We start from the raw sequence: 13,735 nt of genomic DNA, 5'->3' as shown, positions 1-13,735 counted from the left end.
CATATATGATATTTCTTAAGAAAATATTTGTGACTCTACTCTAAATTTCATCTACTTTTGTCTCCTGAATAAATTATTTTTTCCCAGGGAAGACTCCTAAATATAGTACTGGTAGAGAACTCAAATTACAATTAATTTACCTTCCTATGCTCTATTTGCTACTCTTGGAGGTCACAAAGGATTTCCTTTTAACTAATAATTTAAAATCCCATATGCAACATCAGAACAAAAAAATGGAAACATTTGACAACTACTGCTAAAGTAAGGTGGCACACCACTGAGTCAATACTCTTCTTTTTAGAAGACACTCACATACTTTATCTAATAGATTTAATTTATCTAATAAATTATAAGCTTGTAAAGCCTGAAACAGCAACAAAACCACCCGGAGAAACTTTTCACTTTTGAAATAGACAGAAGAGAAAAGAAAATGTAAATGTTTCTATTATGAGCAATCCTGCATTTGTTTTCTGAGCAACGATCATATCAACATCTTATTGCAATCGGCCAAGCCAGGACACTTCTTTTTCTCAGTTAAAGGCTTGTACAGCTAATTCAGAATTTGTAAAACAAAATATATATTAACTCAAAGTAAGAAGTACAGTGTAATTATGTGGAGAATTTCTTCCATGAAAAATGCTTCGTTGAAGCCAAATTTTACAAAGCTATGACTATCATAATTACACACAACAGAACCAAGGGAGTTTGAGGTGAAAGGGGATGGCCCTATCCAAACTTTTGGCCCTGCATCCTATTTCAGATTCTGAAGCAAAAAGAAAATTATTTTAATCTATCACCTAAAAGATTTTGTTAACATTTTAATTTGAAAATAATGGGTTATTTAAAAAAAAATATATAATTAAAGCAAATTCCTAGCCTTCCATGACTGGGCTTTTTATAGCATCCCAAGCAAACATGACAGATTTTTATGATAACTTAGAGTGAAAGAGGCTTTCATGGGCATCCCTGAACAATAACTTAGCATTCTTTTTCCTTTCAACAGGCTGGATGTCACCTCTCAAGATGCAAAGCTCTGCAAACAGAAGCAGATGGCTCCTTTTAGCTGAGCTACTATCAGTGTGCTGTTCTTTCTCAGCATTTCCTTAGTTTCAGCCTCCAGAAAGCATTTACAGAACACGCTGCCATGTAGGAGGAAGAAAGTCTGATTATAATGAAAACAACAGTTCCTTGTCTTGCAGGAAGCAGTGATGTGCTTCCAGACAGGCTCCACTGTGGATGTGCCACAAATGTCCAAGCTGTTTCATGCTACTCACTGGTGCCCATAAGGGGCCATACCTGGAGCCCAACCATCTTCTCTGGCATTTTGAAATAGCAAAAACATTGCAGTCACACATCACCTACCTCCCTCAGCAACAAAAACATCAAGAGAACATGCTGTTCAGGCAAGCTGTTGAATCTGCATGTGTGACCCTTTCTGAAGAATCATTCCTTCTTTTTTCATAGAAAGAACATCTCCGCACGCTTCACCTCAATGAATAACAAGCACCTGCCCATGTGCTCTGAAATGAGCATTTCACAGTTGCTGCCATCACAAAATTGGCAGCAATTTAAAAAAAATAAAAAAAAAAAAAAGAAAAAGTAATCCCAAGCACCTCATGTTGCTCTAAGGAGCAGATAGAGACCATAAAATGGCACAGTGCACAGCTGCCAGAGGCATACGGAAACAAGCAGGATGTTCCTTCTCACGAGAACTGCAGTTAAATCACTGGCACAAATTAACCATGCTCGGAGACTCAAAACAAGATATTTATTTAAATGTATTTATCTAATTTTATTTTACGTTGTTTTCCATCTCAGGTTCTTTCGCAGGATTGAATCCCCCAGGAAGAGCGGAGGACGGACACGGAAGCAAATTAGGAAGTATGGAACATAAAATATTTATCTTGAAACTACAAGGACCCTCTTATAAGTTAGAGAAGGTGAAAAACTCTTGTCAGAATATGCTCTCCAAAGAGCGCATTTGATGTTGAGTATCAATATGTTCGAACTCACCACGATGACCACTGACATTTTTGCTAATGATTCCCAAGTAGAGCAGTCCCAGGGACTTACCTGCGTGCCCATGAAGAGGGGAATGTGGTCGTGGGAGAGTTGGAGACGTGCTGGATGTTACAATCAAACTCTTTCTGTTGCTTGTCCGACAGCTGAAAGAAAGAAAGATGAACACTAAGCACTAAGGCATGGTCAGATGAACGACAGCACCTGAAGGCAGGTCCTGCAGAACGTCTTTCAGCTAAGGAGGAATCTCAGTATTTAGGTCTGTGTTTCCTTATGCTCTCGACCTCGGTAGTGACCCTGCAAAGAAGTAAATGTACAGGGCCAAAAGTAGCAACAAGGTGTTTTAATACTCTGGAAGCATATGCTGCAAAGGCCACTGGAGATAGCTGATAATTCATTCTTGATTCACAGAATATGTGCAACTTAAGCTTTACAAATCTCACAAAAAGCAAAAAAACGTACAATACCCCAGAGTGCTTTGGATATTCTTACCAATATCCAACCTAGCAAATAAATCCATGACAATTGTTGGTTGTTACTATAAGAAAGCAGAGCACATTCCTTAGGGCAAAGTTAAAATTACAAAGCAAAGTGTTAGCACAGTTTAGCAGATGAGCAGGATTACTGACTAAACTTAAAACTTAGGATTCAAAAATCTTTGTGAACGCACTTGGCAGGACTGATGGAAAACTCTGCAAAGCAAGATCAGACACACCTCTGCCACATCAACTCCACTCACTGCCGTGACTTTGTTCCAGCAAGGAAAGTGACACTTCTTATGGGGCAGTTCAGATCTACTTTTTTTCTCAGTGGAGTTTCAGAACTGAGCCAAATGAAGGATGTGTTCCTCCATTTGCTTCCCAGCTTGTGATTGCTAGTAGCAAACATTTAGCTTTAAAGATAATAAAAGGAATTGCAATGGGCAAGAGAAACAGTTTTAAACCACGGGAGCTGTGAACAAGAGCAACTAGACATTTAAATCACTTTGTGATTGCCACTTTTCCTGTTGTTTAAACAGCAAAATCTCACAACTGACCAAGTTGTATATATTATTGCTACATACATTTGCTCATTGTACCTCCAGCTTGCTTTCTAGATGTCAGAAACATTTCTGCTTCCTTCAGCAGTTCTCAAAACTGGTAACTAAAATCACATTGGTGTTGACAGGGGTGGGAGAACAGCCAGGAGTGAGGAAGGTTGAGCAGAGGCTGACCAAGGAGCTTGCTGGCCCCAGTCTGGGGGTGCCCTGTGAAGCTCCACATTGGGTTCCCCAGGCACAGGCAAAGCCTCTTTGCTTGTAGAGCCTCAAATGCTGATGTCTGCCAGGTCTGTCCTGCACTGGCTGATCTGCTGGAGCTGCCCAACAATAAACACACTCAGACTGCCAAGAACTACAATTTAATGCAAAACTATTTTGCTGCCACAGGATACAGTGCATCTGACTATTATTATTTGTAAGCTTTTTTTATTGCTGTTCTATAGGAAACTAGAGAACTTGATGCAGAAAAAATACAACTGAACTGCCAACTATAATAAACAGTAATAAAGTTGAAGCACCATTAACTGCTATTCAGGCTCTTTAGTGTACTTAAAGCATTCCTCAAAATTATCCAACTGATTCCATACAATCTCCATTTACATTCATGTATTATTCAACAACAGTCCATCCAAAACCTGATTGCCATTGTGCACATCATATGGAAAAACTAACAGACTGATTTTAAGAAGCTTAAAATCTCAGTTCATGGATATTTTGAACATGTTTTCAGTTACACTATTCCAGTAACTGCCGAAAAAAGATTGAATACTCAATTCCAACATTAATACCAGATAATCATTGTTTATATTACCAGAAAATCTTTCTCACAACATGAAATTCCTGAGTGTTCTAGTATAATATATATTACTACGTAAAACATAAAAAAAATCCCGGATATTTTACTATAAAATGTAACACAGGAATTCAAGATCTTGCTCAATATAAAACACTACTATAATGAGAAAATAGAGCTCCATTCTCTATGGTCATATTCTCCTTGCTAAAGAGAATTCTTAAAGTACACTTTACCACAGCCATGTTTGGAGCTGGCTATGGAAACTTAGTATATTTTAAACCACAGCGTAACAGGGAAAGCAAACTATTCCAAACTCAAAGCATTTTAACTGCTTGCCTGTGTTTGCCAAATTGAACACAGTTTTACAAACCCATTTTCTCTGCTGTCCTTGTAAAGACAAGGAACCAAAAGAGAAAGGGTTAAGTGGCTGGAGAACAAGCACAGCTGAGACCCCTTAAAAGAGGTCAGGTTTACACAAATGTACCCAGAGGAGAGAATGGCTTGGAGTGAAAGGCTAGCCCCAAGTTGGGAATAAAACATTATTCTCTTTACACCCTCAAAATTGGATAACTTTCAATTTCCCTGGATCTCTCATCTGCAAAGGGGAAACACCACTTGGGCCTGTTTAGCAATTTCTATGACCCATGTGTGTTGGCAGTAAGGCAAAGCTTAAACACAGATACTAAAAACAAAACAGAACTCCTAACTTCTCAAATTCCTGTTATGTGTTGAGAAAAATATACAAATACAATCATACACTCTACTGGTTGAAGAGAGCTCTGTGGATATAGACACAAAACTTTAACAGATCTAGGAATCCTTGAGGAAATACAGAACAAGAGAGACGAAGTTTGGTAGTCACTAAAATATATATAAAAAAAAAAAGGGGTGGGGGGAAGGGAGGAGGTAACATGCAGAGGAAGGGCAGACACCGATCTCTTTTCTGTGATGACCAGTGACAGGACCCGAGGGAATGGCCTGAATTTGTGTCAGGGGAGGTTTAGGTTGGATATCAGAGAAAGATTCTTCACCCAGAGGGTGGCTGGGTGCTGAAACAGGCTCCCGGAGAAGTGGTCACAGCCCTAAGCCTCACAGAGTTCAAAAATTGTTTGGACAATACTCTCAGGTTCATGGTGTGACTCTTGGGGACAGTCCTGAGCAGGGCTAAGGGTTGAACTCAATGATCCTTGTGGCTCCCTTCCAAATCAGCATGTTCTGTGATTCTGTGACTTCAGCTGGGCAACCTCTCCCCAGGAAGTCACTATTGACAGCATCTGAGCACCTCCTAAAGAAGAACAGCTAAATATGAAAGAAGCAAAACTGGCTTTAGGCAGGGCTTTGTGTCAAAGAAATTCAAACAGTTCCAATGAAGAAAAAACTATTTCCTGGAAGATGCATTTTAGCCAGAAAGACAGTCCTGGGTTCAAAACTGAGCTACCAGGCCAATGATAAAGAGGAGACTACGTTGTTAATCTTTTAAATTGCATTAGTTATTATTTCTGTTCACCAATTCTCAAAACAACACTGTATGGTTTTTTACTCAAAAATTAATTCAATCTACGTAAGAAAAGATTGAATAGGAGAAAGCAGAAGAGGAAAAGGTTGGCTATACATCTGAGTTTTTTAACTAGGAAAAAAATCAAGTTCTTAACCAGTCCAGAGAGATTCTAAGTATTATTATTTGTTTATAAGCCAAAGGTTTGCTATTTTCATTAAATGAGAGGCGACCCTTACCCTGACCCTCCTTTCCTCTCACAATTTGCTATGGGTCTTGTTAACCTTTTTTTCCTCAGGTCCCACGTCATCATTTCAGAGAACAAATCCCCTCCAGATCTTCCAGCTAAGGCAAAACACGATTTTAATAGGACAGAGTTTCTGTACAGCCCAGAGCTGCAGGGTCCAGCTCCACCAGCAGAGTGATTTGGAGGTGTTCTCCCTCCACCCCCTGTGACCCTGAGGTCCCACACCCACACAGACAAACCCGAGCCTAGAAACCTGTGAGAGCACGGGAGCAACTGGATTTAACCCTGAACACACACAGCAAAACGCGCAGTTTATATCCAAATAGTTGAAACAACACCTTTGCATCACTCTGGAAATAGAGCTTTAACTATTTCTAGAGTTAACTTCTCTGCCTGCAGTAAAAATAATGTTTGTTACATGCTCTGAAGCGTCCCCAGCGCGTTCTTGAAACCGGACACGGCAGGACATCGGACATGGGTCTGGTAACTGGACACTGGGTTTGGACCCACTGAAATGCACCCAGGAGGCAGCACCCCTGGCCAGAGTTATTTATGAGCACACTTGGCAGTGTATCTTTGAGCTGCACGCAGCACAGGGGCTCTTCAGCTACACCCCAACTAACCTTCTCTGCCCCCACACACAATCCCATGTCAAGCCTCTAAAATGAGCACCGTGAGTACACCTTGTTTCATGTGCATATTCAGTCTGAAAAAGAAATTAATGTTTCAGCTTCAGCATAAATCAATATTTGGTTCTTTATTTTAGTGGTTTCCTCGGGGGACATCTTCAACTCACTGAGCAAAACTCATTAACGTCCATGAGGCATTCATGCAATGAATGCAAGGCCACAGAAAAAAACAACTTAAAAATACATAACCAGCCACCACCATCAAGTAATTTCATAGTGTTGCTGGTTATTAGAAACTAATAACAATAAGGAAGTTTCTCAAATTTACCTGAATTTATAGAATGTCTCATATTGAAGCTACTGACTATGTAAGTAAACAAGATTAGCACCAATTGCACAAGTCTTCTCATTGACTTTGACAGAAATCAATGAGAAGAAATAAGAATGTATGGAAAAAGTATATCTTAAATCATATTTTGGTTAATATTCATGAATGCATTTTGTTCAGACTAGCAATTTATTATAGAATTACTAAGGTTGGAAAACACCATCCAAGATCATCAAGTCCAACATTCAAATAAAAATTTTCATTTTAATTATACAGTTTTAGTTTTGCAAACCACCTCAAGCTGTCAGAGTGCCAGATTAACTCTTCCATTAACTAATAATTTCTTTCAAAATAACACTTCAGAAGTCCAACATCAGACTTGTTCCAGATTTGACATTCAATTCAATGACCCCAAGTCCCTGTGGACTCGGATCCAAAATTCAGAGCAATCATATCTACAAAAGTTATTTGTGGTTACATATTTTCCTAAAATGTAATATTACCTAACCAAACTTCACCAGATTCTCCTCTGATGTTACAGAAGTTTGGTTTCAGTTGATTTGCTTTACAAAGAATTCTTTACAAGAAACAGACATTTTGGAAATGAAAATAAGTATTTAAAATTTTTATTCACAATGGCAGAAAATTTACAAAATCCAAAATCTGCATGTCAATGAATGCACCAGCTGCACAGAAATGTTAACTAGATGTGGAAGTTATTGTCTTAATTATAGTAATTCAAAGATGGAAGCAATTTTGTAAGCTTTAGCACTACCAACAACAGGGATAATTAGTTCTCAAAAATAGAAAAGTAAGCATCTGGTTCAAGGGATTTCTTTTTTTTTTCCCACATTCAAGAACAGTTTAAAAGTTATTCATCCTAGAATAACTGGGGGGGGGGGAAGTGTTATTATTCATGGTGTAGGTTTGGTGGTTTGCACATTCCTACAACAAACACTTACTGAAATACAGTTACATGCACTTAAAACGTGAAGGATGGAAGTACAAGTCCAACAAGCAACTTCTTAAAGATCGAAGACAGAGTCTCCATCACAACAGACACAGAACTATCTTATTCCCAGCACCACCCAGGAAAACTGCATTTATTTCCTGTCATTAAAGTCCCATGAGCAAGGAAACATCCTGAATTTGGATCCCTTCCTGGTTACCTTGTTCAGACTAATTAACTGAGGAGCCTTTTTCCAGCGCATTTCTAGACACTCTTTCCCTGCCATTCATTTCTGCACAAGGTCAATCCCTAACTCCCATGACCTTGAGACTGGAATGCAGTATTCCTGTTTTGCCCACCTAATTGAAGAGCTTCAAATACGACTGAACTCTGGAACCTAAAGGAATTTAACCTTAAGGAAAAATAACAATAAAAGCCAACTTTTTGGTTGGTTCAAGTACAGGATCCTCTTCCACAAGAAGCTTTCATGGAGTAGTTACTACAACCACAGAAACAGATGCAAGTTGTTAAGCGAGCCAGGCTCTACTCAAACTTGCATTGCCTGTTCTTTTGAAGCTCATGAGACAAAACAAACTGGTAAAAAATGATTTTTTTTTTTTATATCTGAACATTTTACTCGGAGATTTCTGGCTTGCTGCAGGTGACATTTGTGCCAGGGTGCTGCAGACTCACTCTGTGTTCAGGGGTGTTTGTTACATGAAGGATGAAAAGCTTCACCCCCCCTCCCTCCTTTTTTTTGATGCCTGTTCCATATTATTAATTCAAATACATGCAATGTGTGAGCTGCTTCAGAGGAAGACATTTTACACAGTCATGTATGAGGTCTGGGAAAGTCTTCTTGGAAAGCGAAGACAACTTCATTTTGCCATGAAACAAGTGAAATGTCCTGGTTGAAGCCTTTCCCTTCTGCACTAAAGTAAGATGGATGCTAAGGGGTGTTCCCATGCCTCATGCTGGTACCGGTAAATTTGAGTCAATGTGCAGATGGCTGTAGAAAAACGTGAATTCTGTGAGACGAGGAGCACAGAGGTAAAAGATGCAGTCAACTTGTGAAGTGTGGGTTGCACTTCTGTACAGATATCCAAAGAGAAAATGGGGGTAAAACGCATGAACAACATCTTTTTTCATGCTAACAAAACACAGTAACAAGGAGTGGAGCAATGCAAGACTTACAAAGCAAGGAGTAAACTGGATGCAGACTGGTTCTTTTGTTTTAAGGAAGATTAACATCTTACTACTTAGGAATTAACTTATTGTATGAAAGACCATTTTCCTTTCATCTAAAACAAGCTGTATGTTAGATAAACCCTTCTGCTTCATTTAGAGCTCAAATTGAAGCAGCAGCAGCATCTCAAGCTAAGAAATTACAAAAGAAAAGGGTAAAATTTCCAGTGAACACCAAATTTATGTCTATTTTGCCTAATGTTTGAGGCTGGTGCACACCTGCTTGCACCACGCTGTACAGTTCAGACCTTTTGCATTATTAACAACATAGGAACAACTCTGCAAAGGCAAACAAAATGAGATGTCACAACAAATTACAGTGACTGGTACAGCCATTCTCAACTACATGAAGCCACTTTTATTCCAAAATATTCCTCCCTCCAAAGCCTATCTTTGTTCTAGTGTGAAAGAAAAAAAGTAAAAAAAAAAAAAAGTCTGATTATGGAAGAGAGACCCCAGAATAAATATAAACACTATTTAAGGGGCAAAAACATAGAGTGACCTTCTCAAGCATTCCTATCTCCTACTTCAGTTCTGTTATGCATTATAGTGCCATGAAGTTACATCACAGAATGTGAAAGGATGATTTAATGAAAGCTAAGCTTAACCGCACACTTTCATTTCTCATTTCCTCCAAATCTATTATTAAATGCTTCACGTAGCAGAGCTGCTTTTTAAATAAGTCTCCACTTGGCAATTCTCACAGAAGACAGTTCGTCATAAGTCTTTTCCTCCAAAAAAATCCAAGCAAACAAATTCCAGAATGAAATGACAAAATGATTTTATATTGTTTCAAATCTTCTAACCATGCAGAGTACAATTATATGCAGGTGTGCAATATAACAAACACAGTCTAAACACTCTCCCCAAAGATGGATCCAGAAAACTAAGCAAATGAGTTGAAAATGAAAATAAAGTTTTCCAGATTTAATATAAATCTTGCATAAAATAATACAAAAAGTCATTTGGTTGCTTTGTAGCACAGAATGTGAACAATTTTCTTCATTTTGTTTCAGGGCATTTTCTTAGTTTAAGAATCAAAAGATGTTACAAATTAGCTCGTTATCAGCTACCTGCAGTTCCAAATCTCAGCATGAGGATAAATTACTGATCTAATTTTAAATCTCTTCTAACAATATAGTATTTTAGAAATAATACCCAAATCAGACTGTCAGGGGTGTTGCCTTTGCTGCACAGATTTTCACACAATTGAACAGAGTAATAACCAGGGTGGGAACGTTCTGAATATAAACAGGACTAGTATGTTTGCAATTGAATTATTCACCAAATTTTAAAAATAAATATTCCGAAGGTGCTCTCATCAACAGAGCAAAACCCTTCCAGTGGAGCTAGGACTCATCTTTCCAACAACAGAGACTAACAATAACAACCCTACTGAAGAGGTTCAGGGTTTGTGCTTGCTTGGCAGAATGTTACACTTGTGATATGCTTTCCAACAGCTGGAACTACAGCTCTCCTTTGGCTCTCAGTCAAGTGCTGGGCCATGCTTCCATCCCTGGTGCCTCTGATATTTTGCAGGTGAGCCTTATTTACTGCCATCCTCAGCTCCCCCAGGGGCAAGACAGACATCAACTTTCTTAAGAACCTCCAGCATATTTAACTTGCAAGCAGTTTCCAGTAGATTAGAGTACAGAAAATCCTGAACAGAACATAGACCACATCTGGACAAGTGTGTCAGAAGGGCAGACAACAGGGACAGGATGTGTTAGACAGTAAATCTGCTCCTTGGGTCCTCATCTGCAACCAATTCATCAACATTTTAGGTAACTTCGTGTAAAATCACCATCCCTCAGTTTTTCAGTTCTGCATGCCTTTTGACAGAAAGGCTTTCTGGATATTTTGAATTTATCTAGAGGGACCAAAATATCTGACTTCTAAGAAAAAAAAAACCCACCAAGGTAAGCTGCAACATATCATGCTTTGCACCACTGATACATCAACACTCTCACCCCTCCTACCTTTTTGACCCAGGCACTGCCCTAACCATTGCTGCTGTGAGAACCATGTTCTTTTATCTTACTAGGATTGCCATTCTCCCTTTTTTAATTCTGCAGAGTTTCAATATATAAAAAAATATTCATTGAACAGGTAAACAATTCTCAAGTGCATCCCCAACAGCAAAGTGTAGTAGATAATAACAGAGCTCCACAAAATCAGCCTCAACCTGCCTACCTTACAATGATCATTTAAATTTATAAATTCTAGCCTGAGAGGTGAGAATGTGCTGTTTTCATTAACAAGACCCTCCCCTTTCTAAAGGAATAATGTTTTCCAACTCTTAGCAGCTTCTTACAAAATTAAATCAACAGAAAAAAAAAATCAACATCAACTTAACAAAATTTCTTTTTAAGGAGAGGATATTTCTAAAAGACTGTCCAATGAAGAAAAGTTCATTTTTAAAAGAGGGGAAAACCATTTTCCTTTGAAAGTGTTAAAATATGGACTTCAAACAGAAGAACTGAAAACAATTTGCAGCTCACTATATTTGCACACACACGAAGATAGGACAAAAATCTTCAAAAATGTCTCTAAAAAATAGCAGCAGAGCATGAGTGTGCTAAGGTAGGCTGATGATAGGCCAATGGACATACTAGGAAAATATCCAGGCTTAAGAAAATTGTAATCTCAGCAAGCAGGATACAAAACTTTTGACATTTGTCCAGGACTAAGATGCCTTAGACAGGAATGTGCCATGCTCTGCCTGCCTGGACTCAAACAGGGCTGAGCAGAGCAGTTTCCTACTAGAGCAAGGCAAGGTGAGATGTGTGTGCTTTAATTCAAAACAGACACAGAAAGAGAATACATATTGCTCCCTGTAGTTTATGCCCTTCAGCTATGGAAAAAGAAATGCTGCTTGGGACACTTCTAATCAATACACTCATTGAATGGCAGAGAGGAAAAGAAGGGTACCTAGGTAAGGCTTGGCTTTAAATGTCAAAGAAGGGAACAGACAGGAGCTGAAGTTCTGTGGACATTGAAAATGCTCAGTGTAGCAAGTAAGTAAAACTGGTATAAATTCATGTGCTGTAAGTCAGGTATTCAGTTACGTGGTCCTCACTCATTTATAGAGACAGGACTGTCAATAAACCACTGCCTCGGATAAAAACAACATACTTAGAAAAAAACATGAAAAAATTAGCTACAAAAATACATTAGATAACTATATTGGAGTATATATCAGATCAAATAAGCTGACTACTAAAATAATAAGAACATAGACCTGTAGAAGGCATTTCATGTTAATGGAGGAGGAAAACCACAAAAGGCAGGAGAAGAGGAGGAGGCCCAGGGTGCAGATCCTGCCCTGGCACAAAGAGCAGCCCTCAGATCCCCAGCATGGGGAAGTTTCTGGAACAATCAAGCCTGATTACATGTTAAACCTCATTCTTTTGTGTAAAGCCTACTTGCTATCTGAGCCAAATGTTCATTACCCAACAGCCATCAATTTTTCATACAAGGATGGCTGTTCCAGTTTAATAACTATTACAAACGTGTACTACAAATAGATACACACACAGAGTTTTGAAATTTTAGTGGGCTGAAACTGGAACAATCATTCACAAAATGAAGCAGAAGAAAAACACAAACATTAGAAGCCACAAGCTGACAGCTAAAGCTTGCTGCAGTACATCCAAAGGGTGAAGCAGTTCACCATCACCTATGGAAGTGTACTTTTTTCAAGAGCTATTCTACTTTAAAAGGCTGAAAAGTAAAATCAAAATCAATTCCACATACAGCAAGATGGTAGAGAGCAGTAAGTACAAGTACGCGAATGTATCTAAAATAAATGGATGGTAGCAGTGATAACAAAATCAAATCATAGAAGAAATCAGGAAAAAAACATAAAACCTAATAAAATGAGAGCCATCATTTACACAGCTTTTAAAAAAGGCAGATATTTAATAAATGTACCTCATCTAAAATTGGATCAGAATGCAAATGAAGAAACTGCTAAAAGCTTTTTGAGTGCTTTATTTATTTAGTCATAACTACAGGAACTAAGAACAGGTAACCATTATTTTCACAAATTATGTCTAACAAACTTTAGCACAAACTCACAAGCACAGGCAAACACAGCCCCAATTTTCTCTGATACAAAGCAGAGAAAGAGAGAAGTGTTCAATAACAATAGCCTATTTCTGTATAAGTAAAAGACTGTTGTAAAATACACTTCTGGGAGCTGAGTATTGCCACATCCCAGCTTTCTTGCCATACCAGTTACTTTCTACCACAAGGTCTTAAACCAGCATGAAACCAAATGAGACCCACAAAAATTGCAGAGCATACACAAATGAAGACACAGAGGAAGACAAATGCAAACACTAACAGAAAGTCAGGTATTCAAACAGCAATCATGCTTAATTTAAATTAAGTCTGCTAATTGTAACATACAAATTTACCATGCAATCAAGACTGGAACGAAATTAAAGGACAGGAAAACACACAATATACTGGAAGTAAGGCATTTCAAATGCCACCGCAGGATTCGAGGTAGTTTCCTTAGAGAACAAAGATTCAGGGAAGGACTGTTCTCACATGTGCTTGCAGAAGATTTTAATCTACAGAGGCTGACACTGCTTTGAGCCCTGGCAGCTCTCCTGTGGCACATGCTCACTGGCAGCGTCGCGTGACACCAAAAGTAACTCCTTCAGCATCAAACAAAACACGTGAGGTGACGTTTACATCTTCTATTAATTCTGAAGTAGTTTAAATTACATGCTTAGCACTACACAAACACAGCAGGCAGTAATGGATATGGGGAGGCTCAAAGAAGCATCATACCACTGTATAAGCATAACGTTTGCTTAGATATTCAGTACATGACTAAGTTTTGTCCTCATATAAAATACGATAGTCAAGCACCAACTCCTCAAACTCAAAGCATTTTTATGGAAAAGATGGTGATTCATTAAGCTGACAATCTCAAAACATGTCCAACTTACTGCACAGCATTGCCTAAAACTATA

The 13,735-nt window shown here is 38.5% G+C and overlaps 1 protein-coding gene across 10 annotated transcripts in view; it reads right to left on the bottom strand.

Moving 5' to 3' along the window:
* Nucleotides 1-13,735, bottom strand: part of MAST2 (microtubule associated serine/threonine kinase 2) — a 192,168-nt gene that overhangs the window by 65,921 nt on the left and 112,512 nt on the right. For all 10 annotated transcript variants that reach the window (XM_027648987.1, XM_027648977.1, XM_027648978.1 and 7 more), the window contains one exon: nt 2,074-2,165. In XM_027648987.1, the coding sequence (XP_027504788.1) occupies nt 2,074-2,165 (92 nt within the window). The remainder of the gene's footprint in view (nt 1-2,073; nt 2,166-13,735) is intronic.

This window comes from Corapipo altera, unplaced genomic scaffold (assembly GCF_003945725.1).
Source record: "Corapipo altera isolate COAL_440 unplaced genomic scaffold, ASM394572v1 112, whole genome shotgun sequence".
Classification (NCBI taxonomy): Eukaryota; Metazoa; Chordata; class Aves; order Passeriformes; family Pipridae; genus Corapipo; species Corapipo altera.
This window is presented reverse-complemented; position numbering and strand designations above follow the sequence as displayed.